Raw genomic sequence first — 25,532 nt, 5'->3', positions numbered from 1 at the left:
CTAAGGTGCAGGCTAAAGCTGTGTGGATACACCGGCGACATGCCGCAGCAAAAAGATGACTGCTATAGTCGCGCTACAATGTCAAAGTAACCACAAGTAATGCAGCTTGGGAAAATGCGCCCACGGTTACTATCAGGCCTTCTATTGCTGTTGGTGGGCGGGCAACCTTGGCTTAAGCAATGGGCGTGGGCGCAGCGCGTCGCTGAGCTTCGCACAGGAATTATTGAGCTGAGGTGAGCGTGAGGTAGCGCCGGGGAGGTGCAGTGTGCTACGTGCTCTCAGCATGCAAATGTTACACTAGGCACCGCTTGCCCTTACGAGCATGCCGTGCAGCCACACTAGGACTACATGGCCCAGTGACATTACGAGGTTATACCGGACGAGCAAACTCGCGCACAGCTCGCCCAACCTCTTGCCCTCCGCGCCTTTCGGCCTTTCCCCTTTCCCTGTGTTGTTTGCCCCTCAGGACCTGGCCGGACGTGACTGCGGCCGCTGCTGCTGCAGCTTGGGGCCCTGGCGGTGGCATAGGGAGCCAGGCGAGCACGCGGTGAGCACAGGGGCGCGCGCGTGCGGCTCCGCGCCTGGTGGAGGCAGTCACAGCCAGGGGGCGGGGGCTGTATACACCAGCCTAAACGGAACCAAAGCAAGCTAAACTAGCACAGGCAGAGGCGTCAGTTTGGGGGGGGGGGAGGGTGGCGGTGGCGTGCAGAGTGGGGAGCCTGGGCAGTGTGTGGGGACTGGGCAGAAAGAGCGCCGGGGCTCCCCGGTCTCCACCCGCCATGGTGTCCACACAATCGCATCCAAACTGCTGCTGCTGCTGCTGCTGCTGCTGCTGCTGTTGCAGGTCTGCCGCAGTTTCTGGTGGCGGCGATGCTGGTGCTGCGGGGCTGGACTCCGGTGCTGCCGTGGAGGCGACGGGAGCTTTTGGTTTGTTCCTGGTGGCATACACGCCAGGTGCGTGCTGCGTGTTGCGTGTGCCTGTCTCAAACACGTTGTCTATGTGAGCGGGTGGCAAGAGCGGCAGGGCAATGCGGCGATGTCGTGGACCGACAGTCGGCGCGCGGGTAGGAGGCGGGCAGTGGGTCTGCAATCCCCTTACCCAACAGCCCCCTGGCTACCGTCCCAACGACCCACCCCATACACATCCGACACTATTTACTCCCTTACTATGGTACCGCTTTCCCATCCATCTTTGCAACCCCTCCCCTCCACCACCCCTATACACACCCCCACACACGCCCATGTCCGTCTGTGCCCCTCAGGCCCGCAACAGCTGCGCCTGCGCAGGTCGCTGACCTCCCGCGGCGCCCGGCTGCTGGCGCACCTGCGGCCGCACACCTGGGTGGTGGCCATGACGGCGGAGGCGGCGGAGCAGGTGGCGGTGGAGAGCGGCGCGGCAATGGTGCGTGGGGTCCGGGCCGAGGGCCCACGGTTTGCCACGACACTGTGTGTAGAGGATGCAGGTGCTGGGTGCCGGGCTGCTTGGGTTACCCCAAGTGACCTGTGTGCCCTTTGCCCTGTGCCGGCCCCCCCCCCTCCGCATAGGCGCCTCTGGGCCCGCCTCACCGCATAGACCCCGAGTGGCAGCCACTGCTGAGGGAGGTTGAGGCGGTGGCGGCGGAGGCGGAGGCGGAGGCGGGCATGGTTGCGGCGCAGAGGCGGAGGCGGCAGTTGCTGGGTGGCGGCAGTGATGCGGGTGGCGAGGTGGCGGGGGAAGAAGAGGAGGATACAGAGCTCGTGGCAGCAGTGGCGGTGGAGGTGGGGCGACGTGCCGCGCGCGCGTTGTCTCAGCTGCAGCCACTGGCGGGGCCTGGGGGCCCTGGCGCCCTTGGGTCGGAATGCCGCCGCCGCCGCCAAGCCGCTGAGCAGCAGCCCACAGAGCAGGGGCCCGGCCAGGGGCAGGGGCAGGAGGAGGCGGGGTCGGGGTCGGCCGCTCCCCCGCTGCCCATGTACGGTGTGTTGGTGACCCTGCTGCCAGTGCCCCAGCTGACGGCGGCGGCGGTGGGCGACCTGGCTGCGGACCTGCCCGCGGCCCTGGCGGCGCAGCTGGGGCTGACGCAGCGGCAGCAGGGCGCGGGGGCAGGCGCGGCACTGCCTCCGTGCTGGCCGCTGGTGGAGGCCCCGCGGCGGCCCTGCGGCAGTGGCGGCGGCAGTGGTCCCCCGCTGCTGCAGGTGCACGTGTGTGCGCAGCACCTGCCCGCGGCCGTGGCCTGGCTGTCGGGGCTGTGGCAGGCGCAGTGGCTGGAGCCGCAGTGGGCGCCGCAGCTGCACAACGCAGTGGCAAACATCATCGCGCAGACGGGTGAGGCTGAGGGGAGGGCGGTGCGGAGCGATGACACATTCGAGGTAGGAGTCAGCCGTTGAGGAGGCCAAGATACCCCTTAGTGGTGATGCACTAGGATATCTCAAGTCGGTGAGGCGGTGAGAATCGGATCAATTATTAAGCACCGCCACCCCATGCAGCGCGGCCTTCACCGCCAACTCCTTCCGCCACCGCATGCTCGGTCCCTTCGCCTCTTCCTGCTCCTGGTGTTGCGGCTGTCCGCTGCCGTCAGTCGCCGCCGTTGCTGCAGACTGACCACCCCCTCCTGCCTGCCCCCCTTCCCGGTCTGTCCCCAGGCGGCCTTCTGAGCCTATCTCAGTACACGGCTCCGCTGGCAGTGCGCAAGCCCTACTGGGACGCAGGCCTGGACGGAACCGGAGAGGTTGTGGGGGTGAGCAGCGCGGGGGTGGGGGTGGGGAGGGGTCATGTGCCCAAGCCCAACGAAAGGAGGTGGGGGAGAGGGTGCCTCGGGCCCTGCTGATGCGGACCTAGGCACGTGTCCTATGCGGGCGGCCCCGTGCGGCCGGGGCTTTGTGTGGGCAACTGGGGACCCCCCTCCTCATCCCCCTCACCACCTCAAACATGCAGGTGACAGACACGGGGGTGGACATGACGTCTTGCTACTTCTATGGTGAGCGGGGCAGGCAGGGGGGCGAAGCAAGCAAGCGAGCAGTAGCAAGCGGCCGGGCGGGCGGGCGGAGCGACGTGTCCGTCTGAGTCCATGTCACCGCAGGGTTTGACAGGTGGAACTTGCTGTCTGGAGTGGCTCTGCCCTACCACCCGCATCGTCCCCCCCCCCCACCCTCGCCCGCCCCCTATCCAGACTCGCAGTACGGCCCCGCACTGGCGGCCCTGGCGGCCAACAGCACGCCCGGCCCCTTCACCCTGCCCATGCCGGCCGCGCGCAAGGTGGTGGCGTACAGCGTGGTGCAAGGTGGGTGCGGGGCAGCACCCAGCACTTGTGTACGGACGGCGCATGCGGTACATGCAGTACATGCGGTACACACGGCCCCGGGCTGCCTTTTCCCCATGGCGTGCGTCTCCCAATGTGCCGCTGCCGTGTCGACATCGGGCCCCCGCGACAAGTGGCCTCCACCCCCGTGACCCACCCCACTTGACTGGGTTGTAAATTACCCCCCACAAACCGCCCACCCACCCATCCACAGGCGCGGCGTACGGCGACCCGGGCAGCGGCGCCCACGGCACACACACGAGCGGCACTGTGGCGGGCGCGGTGCCTGCAGGCGGCCCCGGCGGCCCCTCGGGGCTGGGGTCGGGCTACCGGCTGGACAACGCCACGGGCGCGGTCCCGGGCGCCCGGCTGAGTGTGATCGACATCAGCACCGCGGGCGGCGGCCTGACAGTGCCCTCGCCCATGGACCAGACACTGCTGCAGGTGCGGGGGAGTGCGGGGCGAGGGAGGGGGGGAGGAGGGAGGGTCAGGGTGTGGAGGTCGGGGTGCGGAGGTCAGGACGTATCATGTCACATGTGAGTTGCGCATGTGGCAATGGGGCAGGTAGGCCGTCACTGGGGCAGAGGCGGTGCTGTCCGGTGTGTCAGCCTCGGCAGCGGCGGAGGCAGGAAGTCCCCTGAGTCCTAGCCCAGTCTACCCGATATGACTGCGGCTTCACGCCTGCCTAATCCTCATTGCGCACGCCCACCCACCACCGCCCCCCCTTTCTCCCCTTCCCACCCACCCCCCATACACACGCAGGTGCACGCCTCTGCCGGTGTGTCCATCACCAGTGACAGCTGGGGGGTGCTCAGCCGCGACTACACCGCGGCGGCCAATGGCGAGTGACCTGCAGGGGGGAGGGCTGGGGTGCAGGGGGGTGGGGCAGAGATGTGAAGCCGCCCCTGTTCATTGCCCCACCACCACACCCGCCATCAACGCTGCCGCACCGCCTGCCACGTTACTCTCCACCCACCCCACCCCACAGACTTCGACCGCTACCTGTGGTCCCATGGCGACCATGTGGCACTTGTGGCAGCTGGCAACTACGGTGAGGGGGTGGGGTGGGGTGGGGTGGGGTGGGGTGGGATGGGGTGGGGTGGGGTGGGGTGGGGTGGGGTGGGGTGGGGTGGGGTGGGGTGGGGTGGGGTGGGGTGGGGTGGGGTGGGGTGGGGTGGGGTTACATTCATGATTAGTGGGGTGGGTGTGAGGAGCCCCTGCAGTGGGAGTAGGCCCACTCAGCACTGCAACCCTTTTCTGCGCACCCATGTGGGGCCTTGCGCCCTCAGCCTGCCCGGTGACTGCCCTCCCGTCACACGCACCCCCTCGTGTGGAATGGCTTCGGGGTCTGGGCCGTGCATGGTCTTGCAGTTGGCTTGCCAAGCCGCCCCCTCCCGCCCGCCCCTGACCCCTCCCGCCCGCCCCTGCCCCCTCCCTCCCGCCCTCTCCACCACGCCCACACGCACGCTCACAGGCCAGTCTCCGGGCCTGCGCAGTGGCCAGGTGACACACCCGGCGGCGGCCAAGAACGTCATCGCAGTGGGGTCCTGCCTGCACAGCCCGCCCTTCACCTTCTACTGTGAGCCGGGCCACCGCTAGTGCTGCTGCTGCTGCTGCACCTGCTGCGTAGTGCGGTGTGGAATGGGGTGTGGACACAGGGCGGCAGCGGAAGGGGCAAGAGATGGGGCGTGTGTGCTCACGCGCGTACTCCGTACATGTGTCCTGCATCAGCACACGCAGAACACACAGCACGGATTCATCGTCTCCAACCCCATCCCTCCACCCCACACGCCTGTCCATGCGCACGCGCCATCATCAGACCCCTTCTACACGGTGCGCGGCCGCCGACTGGGCTCCGGGCAGGCGTGGAGCCAGCAGGTGTGCGGCGGGTCGGGGAGTGCGTGTGTGTGTCGAAGAGGCATATTGTGTAGTAGCAAGTGAAAGGACAGTTCTCCCAGAGACACATATACACACAAACACACGCACGCACGGAACTGCACACACACACACACACGCATACACACACACACACACACATGCACTGTTCACCGGTAAATTGGTAGGTATCCTTAAGTAAGTCCGGCGTCGTCTGGGCGGGCTTTCGTTTCGTTTTTTAACACACACACACCACTGCACACCCGCTCAGGTGTGGCCCATCGAGTGCCGCGACGTGGGTGCACGCGACTTCCTGACTGGGGTGGGCGGACCCAGCGGCCGCAACGCCACGGTGAGGACTGGGTGGGGGAGGATGAACACGGAGGCTGGGGGCGACGGGGTGGGGGGGCGATCTAGACCTACACGGTGGCTGGCTCCTCCTCCAGCACGCCGCGCACGTCACCTCCCACAGCCCCCACAATGCGTAACGCATTGCGCCCACAAATCTCCCGGTTGGCATGGACGGCTGCCTCCCCCCCCCCCCACTCCCCCCCTCCCTCCTCAAAGTTGACCCCCCCTCCCTCCGCCTTTTCCCCTCCCTAGCTGGAGCTGGTGGCGGTGTCGGGCTGGTCGCTGCAGCCCCGCCCGCCGCCCGACCCGGCCACCGGCACACTGGCACAGCAGCAGGGCGAGGACGGGGGCGGCGAGCTGCCTGCGCCCGGCCCCTCCCCGGCACCAGCGGGTCCGGCCGCGTTCAGCTCCAGCTGCAGCCTGCCGCCCGGCCTGGTCGCCTCGGGGGCGCTGGCGGGCGCAGTGGCGGTGGCGCCCGCCTCGCCCAACTGCAGGTGCGGGGTTTGTGGGGGTGTGAGGGGGGAAGGGTGGGGAGGGGGGATGGATTATGGATGAAGAAATGGGGGGGTTTGGAAACGACGAGATAGACGATGGCGGTGATGAACCGGCTCAGTGGGGTTGAGAGGTGAGAAGGCTGGTAAGGAGGCAGTCGTTTCCATCCAGAGCAGCGATTTAAGGAGCGCCTGGCGAAAAGAGGGGTCATCCGGTCGCACAGCTCCCCCCTTGCAACCCCCCCCCCCCCCGTGTGCCTTGGACGTGTGGCTGCTGTGCCCGCAAGCCCGTCGTCCCTCGCTATCACCGACTCAGCCCCTCTTGAACACACACACACATACCCCACATATACATGTACATATACACACCGTTCCTGTACCCCACCCCTCCACATGAATGGCTAACCCCCTGCCCCTTACCCCGTTCCCGTTGCCCTAAGCTTGCAACTTCCAAGCCCCCCCTCCTCCCCCCTTCCTTACCCCCATACTCATGAATGTAAATCCCCTGCCCCCCCCCCCCGAACACAGCCTGGTGGAGCAGGTGTTGGCGTTACAGCGGGCGGGGGCGGCGGCGGTGCTGCTTGGCTACACGGGTGAGGCAGGGAGGGAGGTATAGGGAGGTGGCGGGGTGGGTGGGTGGGCTGGTGTGGGCTGGTGTAGGCTGGTGTGGGCTGGGGCAGTATACAACATCACCTCGTCTCGACACACCATGCATGGGACCTCCGTCCCCCTGATGCCTGGTCCCCCCCACGTGGTCCCCCCCCCCGCCCTCAGAGCCCTCCAACCCGCCCACCCCGGTGCTGGTGTCCAGCCCCAGCGCCGCCCTCAACTCCACCGGCGTGACCATCCCCGTGGGCTACATCACACAGGTGACTGGTGGTGGTGGCGCAGGGGTGGGAGGGGGGAGCTGCCCGCAGTTTGGACTTGACAACCCCAACCCCAACCCCTGGGCAAAGCAGCTGGGAGCGGTCCGGCAGGTGTGGCAACCCGCCCATACTCACACCCACACAGCTGGACCTGCACAGAGACCCAACCTGCCCCAACCTGCCCCACGCTCGTCCGGCGCCCCTGTCCTTCCCTTCCCCATTGGCTTCTTCGTTCTTCATGATGGTAACCCGCCCCCCTCCCCCTCCCCCCGCCCCCACCCCCCACCCCGCCCCCCACCCCACCCCCTAGTCGCTGTGCTCCTGGCTGCTGGGCAACATGAGCGCCTCCAGCCGGCCCGTCACATTCAGCGTGTCACTGGTGGGGCCGGGGGTAGAATGGCGGGGAGTCTTTGTGCGGTATGTGCACGTGACGTGTGTGTGCGTGTATGCATGAGAGCCGTTCACGCACCAAGCACTAATGCCCCCACCCACCCAACCCAACCCACCCCGCAGAGCGCCAGCCAGGGTATCAACAGTGTAGCCAGCTTCTCCAGGTGGGTAGCTGTGTTTGTGTGTGGGGGGGGGATGCGGGGGGGGTTAGGTGGGTAGGGAGCGGGTGAGCACACAGCGTCCGCGGTGGCGCTGTAGCGCGCACCCAGGCTCCACGCACATACCGGCCTTAGCCCCCACCCCCACTCCGCCTTGCTTGCACGGACGGCCCCCTCCCCCTCCCCCATGCTACCCCCCTCCCCGCCTCTCACCCCCCCCCTCAGTGCCGGCCCCGCGCTGGACGGGCGCGTGAAGCCCGACCTGGTGGCTCCCGGCTTCCAGCTGACCAGCGCCTGGAAGACCGGGGCAGGGGCAGGGGCCGGGGCAGGCACCACACAGGGTGAGGAGGCAGGCTGCGTTACTTGTTTGGGTGAGACGGAGAAAGCGGTCCCCTGTAACCCCCCGCGCACACACACACACACACACACACACACACACACACACACACACATGCACACACGCAGGCGACACGTGCGGTGTGAGCGTGGCGGCTCGGAGCGGCACGTCCATGTCCACACCCACGGTGCGTGCGGGCTGGGTGTGGACTGTGGAGGGAGTCGCTGGGGACCAGATGTTGCACACACACACACCTGTACCGCACGAGCTTACCCTCCAACCCGGGGAGGGAGGGGACCGTGCACCTTACGACATCGAGGCCATCCTCACCCTCTATGCCTCAATCCAACCCCTGCTCCCCCTACCCCCGGCGCCCCCTACCCGCCTGCTGTCCCCAGGCCGCCGGCCACACGGCGCTGGTGCGTCAGTACCTGCGCACCGGCTTCTACCCCACCGGCTCCCCGGCGGACGCCGCAGCCGCGCCCTTCACCCCCAGCGGCATGCTGCTCAAGGCCATGGTCATCGCGGGGGCCAAATCAATGGAGGTGTGAGGGTTCGGGGTTGTTGACACGCCCACACCACGCCCAGTGCACAGCACTACTCGAAAGCAACATCACGTAAGCACTCGTGAACACAGGGGGCGGTTGTTCCTACCATACGATACCCAAAACACAACACGACTTCAACCGCATCGCGCCCCTTCCCAGCCGCCCTCACCTCACCTCCAACATCTCGCCTGCCCCCCCCCCCCCTACTGCCGGTGCGCCTCACCCCTCAGGGCGGCGAGGCCATGGCCACACGTGCGCCCCTGGGGCCCCCGCCCGACGCCTACCAGGGCTGGGGCCGCCTCAGCCTGCCGGACACGTTGCCGCTGCCCGGCCTCACGCCCGCCGGCTTCTCGCTCCAGGTGGCGGACCGCGGCCAGTTCACCGCCAGCGGCCAGCAGGCGGCGCTCACCGGGATCACGGCCACGGGGGACGGGTAGGTGCCACATGCGAGGGGTTGGGGTGGCAGTGGGGTGCAGGGGGGGGCTGGAGGCAGCTGTGCGGTGGCCCACACTCCCCTCCCCGCAGCCCCGTCTTCCTAGACCCGTCCCGGCGCCCCTCAACGCAACCCCCCAAACAGGCCCATCTCCATAGTGCTGACCTGGTACGACTACGTGTCATACCCCAACGCCCTGGTCAAACTGGTCAACGATCTGGATCTAGCTGTCAGCCTCACGCCGCCCGCTGGGGCCGCCAGCAGTGCGGCCTCAGTGCTGCTGGGCAACAACCCGGAGGATGCAGGTGCGCGGTGCAGGGGAGGGGGGGAGGGGGTGGGGTGGGGAGGTGGGGGTGGGTGGGGAGGTGGGGGTAGGCGCCGACGTGGTTGTGGCGCTGGATCACCAGCCCTGACTCCCGGATCAACCCCAGGCCCGCACCCAGCAATGACACCGGTCGCGCACCTCCCTCCCCGCTCCTGGCCGCGTCCCCCCCGCCCCCGCAGCCTCGCCCTCCCCCGACCGCCTGAACACGGTGGAGCGGGTGTGGCTGTCCGCCCCGCCGCCCGGCGCCGCCCTCACCATCACCGTGACGGCGGCGGACCTGCCCTCGCTGCTGCTGAGTGCGGACGCCAACCACACGGACGCGCTGCTGCCCCAGCGCTGGGCGGTGGCGGTGGTGGGGCACTTCAGCGGCACACTGGCGTCCGAGCTCAACCCCGCCTACGTGCGCCAGGGGCAGCTCGGGCTGCTGCAGGTGCGGGGCGGGGCCCAGGCTGCATGTTGGCTTGTGTGTGTGGGGTGCTGGGCTTGGGATGTCCCGCCCCTCCTGGTGCCCTGCCTGCTGCAGTGCCTATGTGGTGCCTCATATGAGCCGTGTGTGTGACCTGGATGTGTGACCTAAGCCCGACTGCCCCCTCCCTCTCCGCAGCCGCCGCCACCCAAGGCCTCATCTCCACGCCCCCGCAAGTCGCCGCCGCCTTCCGCCTCTCCTCCCGCTCTTCCGCCAACCAGCCCCTCTCCATCCCGCAGCCCCACCCCCTCACCCAAGAAGCCGGCAGGAGGCGGCAAGTCGCCCAAGGCCCCGTCTCCCAGCCCCTCCCCTAGTGCCACTGGCGGCAGCGCCGGCAAGAAGAAAAAGCCGCCACCGCCCGAACGTGGCGGCAAATCGCCGCCGCCACCCAAGAAGCGTGGGAGGTCTTGAAGACCCGGCCGTGCTTATTCATGCATGCATGATCGTATCCATGACTAACACACGGCAATCGTTGCGCAGGGATGATATTAATGGTGTTAACAGAACCGTACTTAGGGCATTAATGTTCTCATGGCGCAGCCGCTGAATGAGCGCGTAGCGCGCGTGCTTCCATTCCAGTCGGGCTGCATGCATTCATCCTCAGGGCAGCGTTGAAGGCCAGACATCGGAGCAAACACGGATTAGGTCTGAGAAGCAACAGAGCGCGTCTGTTGTTGCGGAGGCAGGGGTTGTCACATTCGAGCCCAGGCAGGACTGTCGGGAGCGCTGCGGTTGCCATACGGTGGCAAAGGATGGCCACAAGGCAAGTGGGGGCGGGCTGTGACTGAGGAGGCATGCTTGCATCGGTGAGTGCTGCGAGCAGAGGCCCGGACCAGCGCAAGGGATACGGGGCTGTACGGGGATGCCGGTGAGGCCGAACAACCCACGATCAGTGTGTCCGTTATTGCTGACTTCAGGGGCAGGCTGCAATCGTATGTCAGCCTCGGCCGCCGCCCAAAAGCCTGGGCCGAGGTACCTGCGCACCACCCGTTCCTCTCGCGGGGTGCGGGTGACTGTATGCTGCTTGTGTTGCCTGATGATGTGGGCTCCCCGCCCCCCTCGCCTTGATTTGCTGGTGGGTGGTGCGAGCTGTGTGCCTCTGGTGTGTACGCTTTGGGGCTACCCGTATGGGGCGTCGGCGTGGGCGTCGCCGGACTACGTGACTGGCGTACCTGCGTTGACACCTCGCCGGATTGACTGCACTTCGTGCGCTAGTGCGGTTTGCTGTACGTTGGTGGGGCTTTGGCGGGCCTAGGCTTAGCTTCGACTCACTGTGCAGCTGCTGAGACACGTTTTGCGTGAAGACCTATTGCAAGGTTGTGGAAGGTCGGCAGACAACTGGGAGGAGGGTGGTTTCCCTTCGGGCCGGAGATGGTCCCTCTTGACCTGGGTGCTAAGCACCCTTGCTTGGCCGGACTGCCCCGTCTTTGTAATGTCACATTTATAAGGACAAGGCAGACAAGGCCAGGGTTTTGGCCAGTTCTGGCGACGCAGTGGCTGGCAGAGCGTGCGGTGCGGAGGACGAGGGCAGGGTGCGGCGGGGAGGGGGCACTGGTGGCGTGTGGGCCCTAGTTCACCCCATTCAACTCCTTAGACATGCACATACACTACGAAGCGCAAGGGGGCCCCCGGCCCCCGGCTTCCATCTGGTACGGCTCCCCTTGCGTTGACCAGCAAGCAAGCAGCGATAGCGCCAAAGTTTACCTTCAACATTCTGAAGTTCCTGCAAGCCTTGTAGAAGCATAGCAAGCACCCACCACGAGCTCGTCGCGTAATTCAACTTGTGCCACAGCAAGTCGCAACTGGAATTTGCAATTTGCTTCCCCAGAAGCATCACGTATGTAGCTGAGAGTATTCCGACGCCCCAGAGCTTGAAACAGCCGCGTTCTCGCTGATTCCACCATGAGCCCGAGGACAGCGACACCGGGACCTCGGTGCCGTCTAAGCAGCGTCCGAAGAAGTGCGTGGCGTGTGGAAGTGCGTGGCGTGTCCTTTCCACACGCCACACACTTCTTGGGACGCTGCTTAGACGGCACCGAGTAGGCGCCGCTGGCCACCATGTCGTCCTTGTTGTCCTGCACGGAGGCCGCCAGCTCCATGCCGCCCTGTTGCGGCCACCACTTGTCTGCGCCCGTCGTGCGGTTGAACAACTCTCCCACGCTGTGGCTTGACCCCAGCGGCTGGTTCTGCAAAATGAGGAACTTGCTCTGCGCCCACTGCTGCATGCACGCCGCCACCTGGCTGTTGGCCGCAACCTGTGTAGCCCGCAACTAACTGCAGCCGTGGGCGCAGAGCAAGTTCCTCATTCTGCAGAACCAGCCGCTGGGGTCAAGCCACAGCGTGGGAGAGTTGTTCAACCGCACGACGGGCGCAGACTGGCCGCAACTGGGCGGTTCTGGCGACGTGTTGGCCGGCAGAGCGTGCGGTGCGGGAGGACGAGGGCAGGGGGCGGGGAGGGGGCACTCCGGCACTGGTGGCGTGTGGGCCCTAATCTACCCCATTCAACTCCTTAAACATGGGTGGGGCTTTGGCGGGCTTTGGCTTAGCTTCGACTCGCTGTGCAGCTGCCGAGACACGCTTTACGCGAAGACCTGTTGCACGGTTGTGGAAGGTCGGTAGCCAACTGGGGGGAGGGTGGTTTCCCTTCGGGCCGGAGATGGTCCCTCTTGACCTGGGTGCTGGGCACCCTTGCTTGGTCGGACTGTCCCTTCTTTGTAATATCGCACATGCAATACGAAAGGGGTTGATTGTTATCTGGGCCGCTAACTTATGATGCAAGTCTGTGTCACCCGACAGCCAGCGAATTCTGCCAACGAGCCTTTCAGGACCGCTTTCCATTGTGAGTTTCTATATTGCATCATACATTACTCCATACTCTTTGATAGTGATTCGAAACTTGTCTGAAGAGTGGAAGCCCAAATACACGCTGAAAGTGAAAGGCGCCCCTCAGCCGAGACTAAACCTTGCTGAACCTTGTCACACAGCCCACGGCCGATACCGCAGAGCCCTGTAATGGTCTCTAAGTATGTCCTCGCATGCGGTAATAAGCCCGTGCTTGAGCTGCGACGCCCTATGCGCGAGTGGGCGACACGCCAATGCCGCTGTTGGAGCTGTCTAACGCTTCGCCTTGGCTGCGAGCGCCCGTCGTCCGGCAGCTAGTGGTGCGTTGTGACATTCCCGGGCCTGGCTCGGGTAGGGGTACAAGGTCCACAGGCGCGGCACAGCCTTGCTCGCACGCCGAGCAGTCGCCCGGCCAGGAGTCTGCGTATCGCCCGCGTCAACGACTGCACCTACCCCTCCCCCCTCCTCCTCCTGCTCCCTCCCCTGCTCCTCCTCCTCCTGCTCCCAGGCCGTGTGGTCGCTGCTGTTCCACTCGGGGCTGCTGCTGTACGCCGCGGCGCTGCACCCGCTGCTGGCACCCCGGCTTGGAGCCGACTTGGTGGGCACGGCCTTCCGCCGCCGCCCCCAGCTGGACCGCCCGCTGCCGCAGCCCCCACCGCCGCCAGCACCGGCACCACAACAGCGACCCGCACACAGGCGCCCGTGTCAGTCGCCGCCGCCACCCGGCCGCGGCGGCAGCCCCGCCACCGCCGGCCCCCTGTCCCAGCCGCCGCGGCAACAGCAGCAGCTGTCGCAGCCACAGCAGCAGCAGCAGCAGCAGCAGCAGCAGCAGCAGCGGCAGCTGTCCCCGCCGCCTGCTGCTGCAGGGCGGGGCCAGGGGGGCCACGTCAGCCGCCAGCAGGGACCTGAGCCGGTGCCTGCACAGCGGCCGCGGCGCAGTGCCACCCCCACACCCACCCCGCTGTTGGGCTTCCCCATTGCCGTGTACGCACACCGGGGCGGCAGCCTGGACACCACTGGCCTCACTGACCCCACTGGCCCCGCCACCACCACAACCACCACGACCACCACCACCATTGGCCCCACTGCTGCTGCAGCCGCTGCAACCGCTGGCGCTTCCACTGCCGCCTCTGCCGCTGTGGCCGCCGGTACACCCCGTGCCGGGGCCAGAACCAGTGCCAGTCACGTGCAGCAACAGCACCAGCAGCACCAGCAGCAGCAGCAGCAGCAGCAGCTGCCTCGCCGCTGCGGCTGCTACGCCTGCCGCCACGGCCTGCCGCTGATTGAGAACACCCTCACGGTGCGGCGCGGTGCAGCCCAGGGGATGTGTGTGTGTGTGGGGGGGGAGGCGGACATGGTCAGTTGGTGCCCTGCAGCGGGGCTGGCACTGACAGGGAGCGGAGTGGCCCGGGCGTGGGAGGGCGCACACACACACGCACCCACACACGCACGCACCCACCCACACACACACACACACACACACACACACACACACACACACACACACACACACACACACACACACAGCCACTGCACCCGCCACGCCCCCCCCCGCATACATGTCCCCGCACGAGCCGCCCCCGCCAATCCCTGCTCCTGCCCTCCGCCCTCCCCCCCCCTGTGTGCGCACTCAGGCGTTCCGCCACTCGGTGTGTGCGGGGGCTGACCTGCTGGAGCTGGACGTGCAGGTGGGGGGGGGGTGGAGGTGGCTGTCACCAATAGCAGCCAGAGACACGAGGACGCACGACACGTCAAGTTAGTTCCGGGGGCGACTGGGTTTTGGGGGAGGGGCGTACCTTGGTCGGGCAGCATTACGCCGGTGGCCGCCAACTCGCGCCGCTGCCCCTCGTGACTGCCCGTACCTCCCCCCTGCACCCACCTGCATGCCCCCGCTAATGGGCTGTTCTCCCGCTGCTCCCGCTACCTCCCCCTGCCCTTTCACCCCCTCGCCCCCCCCACACCTGCTGTCTACGTCGCTACACTTCTCTGTACCAATCCTTGCAACCCCCGATAAGTATTATCGCTCGCAACTAACGCCTCTGCCTGCACTCCCGTTTTCGTTGGCTTTGGTTTAGTTTGGGCTGGTATTTACAACCCCCCCCATCGCCCCCCTCCCGCCCCTGCAGCTGACCTCTGACGGGCAGGTGGTCGTGTTCCACGACCCCACCCTCTCACTGCTGGCGGGGGAGGGGGCGGGCCGCCTCACGCGCCCCTCCTCCTCATCCTCCTGCTCCTCCTCGTCCTCCTCTTGCTCCCCCTCGGCCACTCCCTCCTGCTGTGTGGCTGTGTCGGACCTGGCCCTAGCCCAGCTGCCGCGCCTCAGGCCCCGACCCCCGGGCACCATGTACCATTGCGGCGGCGGCGGCGGCGGTGGCGGCGGCAGTGGCGGCGGCGGCGGCTGCAGGAGGAGGCTGCAGAGGCAGGGGCAGGGGCGGGAGCAGAGGAGGGAGCGGGAGCGGCAGCGGGTGTGGGAGCAGCAGCAGCAGGGTAAGGTGAGTAGGGTGTGGAATGCAGTGTGCGTGTGTGTGTGCGTGTGCGTGTGTGTGTTTGCGTGTGTGTGTTGGTAATGGGTAGTGGATTCGCCGTCCCGGTAAGCAAAAGAGAATGATGCATGGGTGTGGCAGTTACCCGCTGTGCTCGGGACGCCCTTGAGTCGGGCGGTGGGGAGAAGGGGCTGTGGCGTGGAGGTGGCAGCCTGGTGCGGGGGGAGGGGGGTTAGAGGGGTGGCAGCCAGGATTACGGTATGTGGGGCTAACTACGTGTGTGTTTTGTTCTCTACATTTGTTGCCTGAGGCCCCAATGTGCATGTGCTCCGACGCGTGTAGGCGTGGGGCGGCAGCAACGGCGATGGCGAGAGCGCAGCAGGCGCCGCCGCCGCCGGCAGTGGTAGCAGCAGCAGCAATAGCACTAGCAATAGCGGGAGCAATACCTATAGCACCAGCAATGGCAGTAGCAATATTCGGAGCTGTGCAACTCGCTCGCATGGCAGCACTGGCGGCACTGGCGGCAGCAGCGGATGCGGCGGCGGTGGAGGGGGTGCAGGCGGAGGTGGAGGGGTTGGGGGAGGAAGCGAATGCTGTGCCACTGCCACCCTCTCAGTGGCCCCTCTAGCCCCAGCCCCAGCCCCAGCCCGGCTGACTGATCAGCACATCAGAGCTGCCGACGACCCCCACCCGCTGTCGGACCCACACCCGCACCCGCACCCGCACACCCAGCGCCTGCTCCAGGCTGCGGGTACGGCGACGCGGCCGCAGCCGGAGGCGCAGCCGGGGCACGCGCAGCAGCAGCAGGAGCAGGCGCAGCAGGAGCAGCAGGGGCCGGAGAAGGAGGCTCCTCAGAGGGGGCTAGGGCTAGGGGCGGGCTGGGGATCGGAACGCGGCTCGCGCGCGGCGGCGGTGGCAGCAGGAGCGGCACAGGGCGTGCTGGCGGCGGGCCGGTCAGCTGGTGGGGCGGAGGAGCAGGCGGAGGAGCACGATGGTTCTGACACCGGCACCGGCACGGACGTCGAAGGGGCCGGCGGCGGCGGCGGTGGCGAGGCGGACGCACACGAGTACGACCGCATCCCGCGCCTGTGGGAGGTGTTCCAGGCCTGGCCGCACGTGCCCGTGCAGGTGCGTGTGTGCGTGTGTGTGTGGGGGGGGGGCAAGTGGTGGGTTGAGGGGTGTGAGTGAAAGGGTTGGGATGGGAAGATGGGGGGACTTCCGCGCCTGCACCCCGTGTCCCTTGCAGTGTCGACTGTGCCAAGCGCCAGCCACCCCCCCCCCCCCTAAGACCCCCACCACCACTACCATCTGACCCCTCGTGTCTCTGACCTTTTTGCTGGAAAGGGTTGACACCAACCTCCCCCATCCTCAACCCCCACCCCCCAACCCCACCCCACCCCCACCTCCTCAGGTGGACCTCAAGTCCTCCGACCCGGCCCTGGTGGCGGCGGTGGCGGAGCTGGTGGCCGCCCAGCCCGGCCGCGAGCGGCTGCTGCTGTGGGGCAGCTTCCACCAGCGCACCGCCGCCGCCTGCCTGGCTGCGGCGCCGGGGCTGCCGCTGTTCGCCAGCATGCAGCGGGCGCTGGTCATGATGGTGGGGGAGTGGGAGCGGGGGCACTGGGGGTTGGGGGCAGGGGGTTGGGGAGAGGAGGGCGCGGCTGTCGCTGTGCTGCGGGGTTGACAGGCGTACAGCACATGTGTGTGTGTGTGTGTGTGTGTGTGTGTGTGTGTGTGTGTGTGTGTGTGTGTGTGTGTGTGTGTGTGTGTGTGTGTGTGTGTGTGTGTGTGTGTGTGTGTGTGTGTGCTGGAGGGGGTCACGTCACGTCATGTAGTATGCCAGGGGAGGCGGACCGCCGCAGCACACCACACCCGTACACACGTACAGCCACACGCACACACACGTACACGCACACACACGCACACAAACGCCTCACTCCTACTCGCGCATCTGCCCCTCCTGCCCCTCCTGATCCCCTTCCCCCCATCACACCCGCCCCCCCCCCCCCAGGCCGCCTACCAGCTGGGGCTGCTGCGCTACCTGCACATTTACGAGGTGGGTGGGTGCCTGGCTGGATGAGGGGGGGGGGGCGGATGTGTGTGTGTGTATGGATATAAGGGTGGGTGGGTGGGCTGTCATGTGCCCGAGCCCGACGAGAGAGTCCCATCATTACCGCGGGGGGGGGAACGGGTGTGTCGCCGCCTGAACCCATGGCGGCGCACGCCAGAACACTAACATGACGCCCCCCACAAAGCCCCGACTCCCCGCCCACCCCTCCCCGCCCTACCCTGCTGCTGCAGGCGGCTGTGGTGGTGCCGTGGCGCCTGCACCTCAGCCCCACACTCACACTCACACTCAGCCTCGGCCTCGGCCTGGGTCCGCTGCCCGCCTGGGCACACCGCCTGCGTGCGGCAGTGAACGGCTGGCTGTGCGGCGGCAGTGGCGGCGGTGGCGGCCTCTGGCGGCGGCGCAGCGCTGCCACTGCTACTGCAGCTGCCGCACCCTCGTCTTCCGCAGCTGCTACGGCCGCAGCTACTGCCACTGCCGGTGGTGCGGGCGGCACTGGTGCGGGAGTGCTGCGGGCGGAGGAGCCGGACGTGGAGGTGGGCACGTGCCGCCGCCGCAGTGGCAGCAACGGCGGAGGCAGCGGCAGCAGCAGCGGCGCCGGTGGAAGTGGTAGCCGCAGCAGCGGTAGCAGCAGCGGCGGCGGCAGTGGCGGCGGCGGGAGCAGCAGCAGTTGCATGGGTGGTGTCGGCGGGTGCCGCCAGCCGGGCCGTGCCATGGCCGTGTGTGCCGACCTGCCCCTAGGAGGAGGCGGCGGCAACCCCCGACTCCACTCGCACCCCCAGCAGTGGCGGTGGCAGGACAGGGCCGAATGCAGCAGTGACTGCCTCGGGCCCGGCCTCGACACGCCCCCGCAGCAGCCGGCAGCCCCCAGTCAAGCCCACCCGCACCACCCGCACCACCCCCGCCACCACCACCACCCCTGCCGCCTGCAGCTGCGGCTGACGTACTACTTCTTGGACGCGGGCTGGTTCGCCGCCCTGAACGCCCGGGGGGTGGCGGTGGTGGTGTTCGGGGCGCTCAACGACACCCGCCGCATGGAGGCGTGCAGGTGGGTGGGTGTAGGGGGGTGGGTGGGTGGGATGGGGCAGGAGGGGCTTGAAGAGGTTGGGACGTGTGTGGTCGGTGTGTGGGCAGTGTGCCCGCACACGTGTGGGAGCTGCAAGGAGCCAGCGGGGGGCGGGTCGCAGCAGCAGACCCCTGAGCTGTCCAGCCCGCAGCAGCAGCAGCCGGCACGGCAGTGCGTGTCATGCGTGCCTCCCACCTTTTTGATTTGGGCTCGTGCATGCAACATCCCCTTCCCCCGTGCCCCTTCCCCCGTGCCCCTTCCCCCTGTCGCCCCACCAGGCGCTCAGGCGCCAATGCCATCGCCACCGACACGCCCTCCCACCTGGCCGCATTCCTGGCGGGCGGCAGCAGCAGCAGCAGCAGTCATAGCTGCTGCAGTAGCGGCAGTAGCAGCAGCAGCAATGGCAGTAGCAGTGGAAGTGCGGCTGTGGACTGTGATGGCCCCAGTGCGCCGCACCTGCTGCGGGTTCGGCGGCGTGGGGCCATCAGTGGTGGCGGCGGCAGCCGCGGCAGCAGTGACGGCGGCGGTGGCGGTAGTGAGTGTGCTAGCGGCGACACCGGTGCGGACGGCGCCAGCGGCCGCAGCAGCAGTGGCGGCGGCAGTCGCAGCAGCTTCACCGATGTGGGCCTCGGCAGTAGCAGTGGGAGCGCCAGCTGCTGCTCAGAGGGCGGGGCAAGTGGCCCGGTGGGGCCATGCAGCAGCGGGGCCGCGGCGAGTGGCGTCAGTGGCGCTTGCGGCGGTGGTGGTGGCGGTGTGGTGGTGCTGGCGGGCGCGAGGCCGCTGGCGCCTCTCCCCTGGCTGCTGCAGCCGCAGCCACAGCCACAGCCAACACACGCGCCGCCGCCGCCGCCGCCACCGACGCCGCCTCTAGCGGGCGCCGCACGGTCTTGACCACCGGGTCGCCTGCGCATGTGCGGCGGCCCCGTGGCGTGTCCTTGTGCCTGCCTGAGTGTCTGTGGGCTTGTGAGCCTGTGAGGCCGCACATCAAGTGATCACCACCTCGCTTATCCTACCTTATAGGACCCAGCTCGTCACTGCTGGCTGCTGGTCGGCGTGTGTTGCTGTGTGTGCGCGTACGTGCGTGAGCCTATGAACACAGGAGAAACGGGAACAGTACTTTTGTGTCCATGTGGCTCTGTGATTGCCAGGCTGCCCCAAGGAGCTTGATGAGGAATGCTCGACTGTCAGGATTTAGGGTCACACGCACGCTGGGTAGCAGCAGCCGCAGATGTAGCGTCGCAGTGTTCATAGCAGCAGGCATGACAGGGTTGAACCACAGGGGTGGGCCTCGCACACATTCGGACATGCATGTACTCACGTAGACTGGCAAAGTCAAGGCGCGGACACAGCAGGTCGGCTGCTGTTGGTCGGCAGAAGCGGCTCCTTAGTCCCTTGCCATGGCGTGTTCGGTGGACGGATGGCGGCCGAGGACTGCTGGATGTAGATGTGTGATGGGACAGGGTTCAAGGCAGGTTGGCGAGGTCCCGTAGGGTGCAGCCGATGCTGGATGTAGATGGAGCATACAGTGACACAGACATATCTCACTTCACAGCGTGTCAGAGCTTTCGACCATACCACAACGAGCGTTGGAAGTGTAAACGTGTGAGCGAGCCCGAGAATCTCACATGCCTCGTCCGAGCAGGAACTCGATGTGGAGCCGGGGACGGCCGGGGGATGGGGGGCGCTAATGTCATCTCGCCAGGCCCTGACACGATGAGAGCTTCTTGCTGTCGGAAGCTGTCCCTGCAGACACACTAAACATTACTTGTTGCCTGTACTTGTGCGTTTGTCTGTGCACACAAGTAAACATGGTTCCGACTCGCGGCGCCTGAAGATGGCAGGGCCGAGAGCGGTTACCAAAGCTCAACTCTCTCGTGGACTGCAAATGCCCAACGCCTGCTAAACTATTTAGCAATGACATTCATTGGCAAGCTAGTAGCTTCTTTAGCTTATCGCTATCTCGCCTGGGCGACACCGCTGCCGAAGGGCGTTAGCACTGCGTCGCCCTCGCAGACGCCGCGCATAAACTTCCCGCTGCTTGTGTATAGCCACCGCGGCGGCGACCGCGAGGTGGACCCCAGCTGCGGCCTGCGCTATGTGGAGAACACACTGCCCGCCTTCCGCAACTCGGTGGCCGTGGGTGGGTGCGGCTCCTGCCTCGTGCTCTCCCTGCAGGCTCGCAACACCCCCCCCCCCCCGCATGCATGCTCCTCCTACTACCGTATCCCCCTCTCCTGCACCCCAGCGCTCACCTGCACCACACCAGTGGCCTGCTCCCCACACGCCTCACATCCCGCACACATGCCAACTCCCCTCCTCCCCCACCTCCTCTTCCCCCTCCCCTCCTCCTCGCTCTACTACATTGGGTTCGGTTTAGACTGGGCTGGTATCTACAACCCACCTCCTCCCCCCTCGCCTTCCCCCTCCCCCCTCCGCTCCCCTCCTCCCCTCCTTCAGGCGCCGACCTGCTGGAGCTGGACGTGCAGCTGAGTGCCGACGGCGCCGTGGTGGTGTGCCACGACTCACACGACCTGGCCAGGCTGTGCGGGCCGGGCCCACCGCCGCCACCACCGCCTGCTGGGCCGGGCCGCAGCAGTAGCGTTGCCAGCGCCGGTGCCAGTGCTGCAGCAAGCGGTGGTGCTGGTGGTGCGGCAGGTGGTCGTGCGGTGGGGTCTTCGGGTCAGGCGGGGCGGCGGGGGCGTGTGGCCGACTACGCCGTGTCAGACCTGCCGCCGCTGCTCAGGCACCCGCTGCTGGAGGCAACCGGGATCGGCCCCGGCCCCGCTGCCGCCGCCCAGACGCCTGCTGCTGCGGCTGCTGCGGGGTCTGGGCCCGCCGGAGCTGGGACTGGGCCCACTGCCGCTGCCACCGCCACCGGCAGTGACCCGGACGCGACGCGGATGCCGCTGTTGGAAGAGGTGCGTGGAAGGTGGTGGGAGGTTGAGGTCTGGGCGGAACGGTGACGCGTGTGTTTAAGCAGGTTTGCAACACGTCCTCACATGTCCTCGCAACCCAGGCCCCTCCACCCCCGCCCTCCCCCGCCCTCCTGCCCAGGTTCTGCGCGAGTTCCCGCACACGCCGCTGCAGGTGGACGTCAAGGTGGCCTCACCCCAGCTGGTGGCGGCGGTGACGGAGCTGCTGGCACGGTACCGGCCCCTGCCCGGGGCACATGCGAACAGCAGTGTCAACACGGACACAGCCGGCGGCGACGGCGTCAGCAGTGAGGCCGAGGGAAAGCTGAAGGCCCAGCCTGCAGTGGCAGCGCACACGGCATCTCCCAACGGGCAATCGCCAGCTGGGGGAGCAGTAGCAGCAGCAGTAGCAGCAGCAGCAGCACATCCGGAAGCGGGCTCTGCTGCTCCCGCCCCCGCCCCCGCCTCCTGCTCCTCCTTCGCGGGCAGCGGCGTGCTGTGGGGCTCCTTCCACCACGCCACCTGCTGCCAGCTGCACGCAGCCGACCCCGCCCGCCCGCTGTTCTGCTCGCTGCCGCGGGCGCTGCTGCTGCTGGCGGCGCACCTGACGGGGCGGCTGCACGAGGTCGTCATGTGGGTGGCGGTGTGGGGTGGAGAGAGGGGGCGGGGGGCAGGGGCGCGAGTGGGGTGGGGCGGAGTAGGGCGGGGGATGTCGGCGGTGCAGGGGTTGCTCATCTGCTGTTGTTGCGGTGAGAAGGGTCTGAACTCTGAACCACATTCACGGCCCTGTGCATTCCTTTGATGCCTCGTGTGTACGGTGCCAGTGTACATTGTACGGTATCCACACATACACACCATCCCCTACCCCAACACAAACACACCCTCCCCCCTGCTCTCTTCCCCCCTGCAGCTACGAGTCCGCCATCATTCTGCCCTGGCGCCTCCCCCGCGCCCCCACCTGGCTGGGCCGGGTGGTGGCGGGGCTGATACGGGTGGCCACTGCGCAGGAGGCCGACGCCGCTGCGGCTGCGGCTGCAGCTGCCGCTACTGCTGGGGGCCAGCCGGCGGCTGGCGGCAGCCAGGGCGGCGGTAGTGACACGGCCGGGGCCTCGCTGCTGCTGCCCGACTTCTTCAGGGCGCTGCAGGTGCGCACGTGTGTGTGTGTGTATGTATGTATGTGTGTGTGTGTGTGTGTGTGTGTGTGTGTGTGTGTGTGTGTGTGTGTGCCGTGATTGCGCGTGAGTACCCGGTGTGTGCCCAAGTGCTGGTGCAGTCCAGACTTATGCCGTACATTCGTACAGCTGAAGGGGGGAGTGGTGCAGGCAGGCAGGGGAGCCACACGGCTCAGCTGCTCACGTGCGTGGCACCTGAGCGCAGCACCCGGACCCGTTGGCTACTTGCACCTGTTCACTCCTCCCGCCACTCCATGCACACACACACACACTGCTGCATCGCATACACTGTCGTTGCGCAACGTTTTCCTTGTGCTCTTTAACACACACACACACACACACACAGGCTCGTGGTGTGTCAGTGGTGCTGTTCGCTGACGTCAACACCGAGTCCGACTTCGCGGCCTGCCTGGGCGCGGGCGCGGACGCGCTGTGCACCGACTCGCCCGCACGGCTCCGAGCCTGGCTGCAGGGGCAGCAGAAGCAGCAGCAACAGCAACAGCACCACCAGTAGTATCATGTGCACGCGGCTGCAAGTGACAGCATGTGGCGGCGTGGGGCTCGGGGGCGGGGGAAAGGGCAGTGAGAAGGAGCCGGTGAGCTAGGAACAGGCGAAATACGTGTCACGTCCTGTCCCGGGTGTTGTGGAGATGGAGTGAGGCTTCGGCGCCACGGGCGCATGCCGGAGCAGTAACGCCGCAAACGCTTGGTAGGGATAGGTGGGGAAATCGAGTGGATTGTGTGGCGCACGTGCTGTGCCGCGACATCGCGGCAGTGCCGCATGCATGTGCGCACCAAGGCGACCACAGGGCGGTCTGGCTTCTGAAGTGGTCCGGCCCTGTGTTCTCCAGCAGGAGGGAAGGCCAAAAAGGCCCTCCTCCTGGCTGCCAGGCAAGTTTACGCCTAGACCGTGGAGGTGCTGCGCCATTTCGAGTCAGAGTCCAACCCTTACACGCGGGCCGTTACTGTTTCTGGTTCACAACACACATCCACACCTTGTAACCTTGTGTACTTGCTGCTGGCCTCATGAAGCCATGCCATGCGTTTCGCGCGCCAACAGACGTTGGTCTTAACCCAGCAGAGGTAACAGCAGGCAGTCTGTGTTGGCTTGCCCCTTCCCCCGAAGGGGGAGGGGCAATAGCCATTGCGGTCGCATCGAGTTCCCGCAGCGGGGCCCTTACTTCTATAGCCTAGTGGTAGAGCGTTACCTTCGTACACAAACACACGTGCCAGGGAAAGGCGCTGCTGAAGTCCTGCCAAGGCGCCGCTGCCGAGGCTGCCGCCCTTACTGCGGGCGACCGCTGCCAAGGCTACCATGGCTGCCGAGACTGCCCAGGCTGCTGAGGCTGGCAAGGCTGCTGAGGAGGCTGCCGCCTCGAAGGCTACCGCTTAATGACGAGTGTTGTGGAAACGAATGAATACGTAGACCAGAGCGGATGGCGGAGTGGGCTTGCAGGCGGCACGAGAGTAGGCAGTCAGTAGCGCAAGGTGCGAATTCACATGTTACCTCGTAACCGACGGTAAACGCTGTGGACGGTCGCGCCCATGGCTGGCTGACGGAAAGCGGCTGCTGTATTGGGATGGCTGGGCTGGACGACGGCGGCCGGGTGGGCTGCCACGGTGGCTGCCAGGGGGGGCTTAGGAACCAATGTGATCCACGTTTGCGCACCAACGTTGGCAACGGGGGGGCCGGTATGGGCTGCCACGGTGGCTGCCAGGGGGGGCTTAGGAACCAATGTGATCCACGTTTGCGCACCAACGTTGGCAACGGGGAGGCCGTGCGAGTGCCGTGCGAGTGACGTGGGCTGGCGCAAAAACTGCTCCCACCGAGGATTGAACTCGGGACCTTTCCCTTGCACGTATGACGCATACGAAGGGAACGCTCTACCACTAAGCTATAGAAGCCGATTGGGAGGTGTCCGCAGTGGCAAAGTACACTATACCTATACGCTATGGGACAGGCATAAGTTTGGCAAGTCCCCCAACGCAAGAGGCGCTTGATGGGGTGTGGTTCAGGGGTGTGACACGTGAGTGGGACGGACCGCCGGCAACACGGCAAGAGTACTCAAAACACAGACTGCCTGCTGTTACCTCTGCTGAGTTAAGGCCAACGTCTGTTGGTGCGCGAAACGCATAGCATGGCTTCATGAGGCCAGCAGCAAGTACACAAGGTTAGAAGGTGGGATGTGCGTCGTAAGCCTAGCGGAGGCTGGAGGCATCGCCTGTGATACTCAGACTCGGACTCTACCCTACCTCGCAATCTTGCGTCTATTACCATGTAGAGGTTGCTAAGAACATCCTGACATCCAGTCCCTGTGGCCGGCTTTGACCAGTCCACACCCACACACCTGTGCGCACACAACGAAAGGTAGCCCACACGCAACTTGCAACCCGTTGCAAAATGCAATGGCACCCGCTGCAGCATGCACTCACATTACTATAACTATGAGCTCCTGCTATCCGCTTCGCCCTCGCCCATTTGGTTCCTAACCTGTTTGGCCTGCATTTCGGCAGTCCGTCTCAGTCTTCTGTCAGTCATCCTCCTAGTCTGAATACCGTCACCGCGTGCAACCTGCGATGGCTCTGTCGTAACCATGTGCAACCACACAGCATACACACGCACGCACACGCGCATGCTGCAGCATCATAAGCCACCTCGAACAATACACACACAGCCACGCGCCACGGAACAAGCCGCACGCACGCTCGTCATCCCCATCATCCACCACCACGGACCCTGCCCTCACCACCGCCGCCCGCCAGCCGGCGCCGTGCCCGGCCGCGCCCGCCCCGCACTGGCCGCCCGCGCCCGCCCCCGCTCCGTGGCCGTGGCAAACGCCGCCGCCTCCGCCGCCGTCTTGCCTGCCGCCCGGCCCCGCGCCCCGAACAAGCACTCCCAGTGCCGGTTGAACGCCTGCTCCGCCGGCCGCGGCACCGGCGCATCCGCCACCCCCCCGCGCCCCGCCCCGGTCCCATTCGGCGAGCCGTCATTGCTCCCAGCCGCCCCCACTGACATGGTCGTGTACAGGCCGGCACCGCCACCGCCACCGCCGCTGCTGGCCCCGCCGGCAGTCCTGGGCCGCCTGCTGGTGCTGGTGCTGGTGCCGCCTCCGGCCGTCCCTCCAGTGGCGGGCGACAGGTAGGGGTAGCGGGTGTTGCAGTCCCACAGCCGCACCTCGTCGTCGCGGCCGGCAGTGGCCAGCAGGGAGCCGTCTGGGGAGAAGGCCAGGGAGGACACCTGCAGGGGGGAAGGGAGGAGAGGGCGAGGTAGAAGAAGAGGAGGGGAGGATGGGTGTCAGAATGAGGGGAGGGCAGGTAGCATTGGAAGGGGGTCAGAGGGCAGGAGCAGCGTGGTGCCGAAAGTAGAGGAACTTCCTGCTCTGGTTGCGCGTCCCCCCCCCCCCCCCCTTTGACAAATCACCCGCCTTTCCTCCCGCTCTCCTCCCCGCCCCCCCTCCCCCGGCAGCCCCCCCGCCTG

The 25,532-nt window shown here is 66.6% G+C and overlaps 5 protein-coding genes across 5 annotated transcripts in view; 4 read left to right on the top strand and 1 right to left on the bottom strand.

The window, feature by feature from the left end:
• The first annotated feature begins 82 nt into the window (after positions 1 to 82).
• Positions 83 to 11,114, top strand: CHLRE_05g242100v5 (uncharacterized protein). Its single transcript, XM_043062417.1, has 26 exons — positions 83 to 233; positions 467 to 547; positions 845 to 954; positions 1,263 to 1,402; positions 1,546 to 2,302; positions 2,620 to 2,714; positions 2,912 to 2,954; positions 3,147 to 3,257; positions 3,490 to 3,719; positions 4,038 to 4,116; positions 4,264 to 4,326; positions 4,750 to 4,854; positions 5,095 to 5,153; positions 5,422 to 5,502; positions 5,754 to 5,995; positions 6,521 to 6,585; positions 6,767 to 6,861; positions 7,169 to 7,237; positions 7,372 to 7,412; positions 7,632 to 7,747; positions 7,872 to 7,930; positions 8,142 to 8,288; positions 8,522 to 8,724; positions 8,869 to 9,029; positions 9,229 to 9,479; positions 9,654 to 11,114. The coding sequence occupies exons 1-26, from the start codon at positions 115 to 117 to the stop codon at positions 9,924 to 9,926; spliced, it is 3,795 nt and encodes a 1,264-aa protein (XP_042924730.1). The 5' UTR covers positions 83 to 114; the 3' UTR covers positions 9,927 to 11,114.
• A 78-nt stretch (positions 11,115 to 11,192) lies between these two features.
• On the top strand, positions 11,193 to 12,245 carry CHLRE_05g242180v5 (uncharacterized protein). Its single transcript, XM_043062420.1, has one exon. It carries the CDS (start codon positions 11,574 to 11,576, stop codon positions 11,787 to 11,789), a length of 216 nt encoding a protein of 71 aa, XP_042924729.1. The 5' UTR covers positions 11,193 to 11,573; the 3' UTR covers positions 11,790 to 12,245.
• A 117-nt stretch (positions 12,246 to 12,362) lies between these two features.
• Positions 12,363 to 19,580, top strand: CHLRE_05g242179v5 (uncharacterized protein). Its single transcript, XM_043062419.1, has 11 exons — positions 12,363 to 12,676; positions 12,865 to 13,656; positions 13,991 to 14,044; positions 14,483 to 14,848; positions 15,182 to 15,325; positions 15,572 to 15,967; positions 16,251 to 16,433; positions 16,848 to 16,892; positions 17,138 to 17,440; positions 17,837 to 17,952; positions 18,249 to 19,580. The coding sequence occupies exons 1-11, from the start codon at positions 12,611 to 12,613 to the stop codon at positions 18,859 to 18,861; spliced, it is 3,078 nt and encodes a 1,025-aa protein (XP_042924728.1). The 5' UTR covers positions 12,363 to 12,610; the 3' UTR covers positions 18,862 to 19,580.
• A 182-nt stretch (positions 19,581 to 19,762) lies between these two features.
• CHLRE_05g242178v5 (uncharacterized protein) lies at positions 19,763 to 23,068 on the top strand. The gene is made up of 5 exons (XM_043062418.1): positions 19,763 to 20,110; positions 20,428 to 20,888; positions 21,025 to 21,515; positions 21,793 to 22,027; positions 22,401 to 23,068. Exons 1-5 carry the CDS (start codon positions 19,885 to 19,887, stop codon positions 22,566 to 22,568), a joined length of 1,581 nt encoding a protein of 526 aa, XP_042924727.1. The 5' UTR covers positions 19,763 to 19,884; the 3' UTR covers positions 22,569 to 23,068.
• A 1,082-nt stretch (positions 23,069 to 24,150) lies between these two features.
• CHLRE_05g242200v5 (uncharacterized protein) overlaps positions 24,151 to 25,532 on the bottom strand; it is an 8,302-nt gene continuing 6,920 nt past the window's right edge. The window contains exon 15 of the mRNA XM_043062421.1: positions 24,151 to 25,292. Within this exon, the coding sequence (XP_042924726.1) occupies positions 24,798 to 25,292 (495 nt within the window). The 3' untranslated portion in view covers positions 24,151 to 24,797. The remainder of the gene's footprint in view (positions 25,293 to 25,532) is intronic.

Source organism: Chlamydomonas reinhardtii, chromosome 5 (genome assembly GCF_000002595.2).
Source record: "Chlamydomonas reinhardtii strain CC-503 cw92 mt+ chromosome 5, whole genome shotgun sequence".
Taxonomy (NCBI): Eukaryota; Viridiplantae; Chlorophyta; class Chlorophyceae; order Chlamydomonadales; family Chlamydomonadaceae; genus Chlamydomonas; species Chlamydomonas reinhardtii.
The sequence above is the reverse complement of the archived record's forward strand: the minus strand, read 5'-3'. Positions and strand labels throughout refer to the sequence as shown.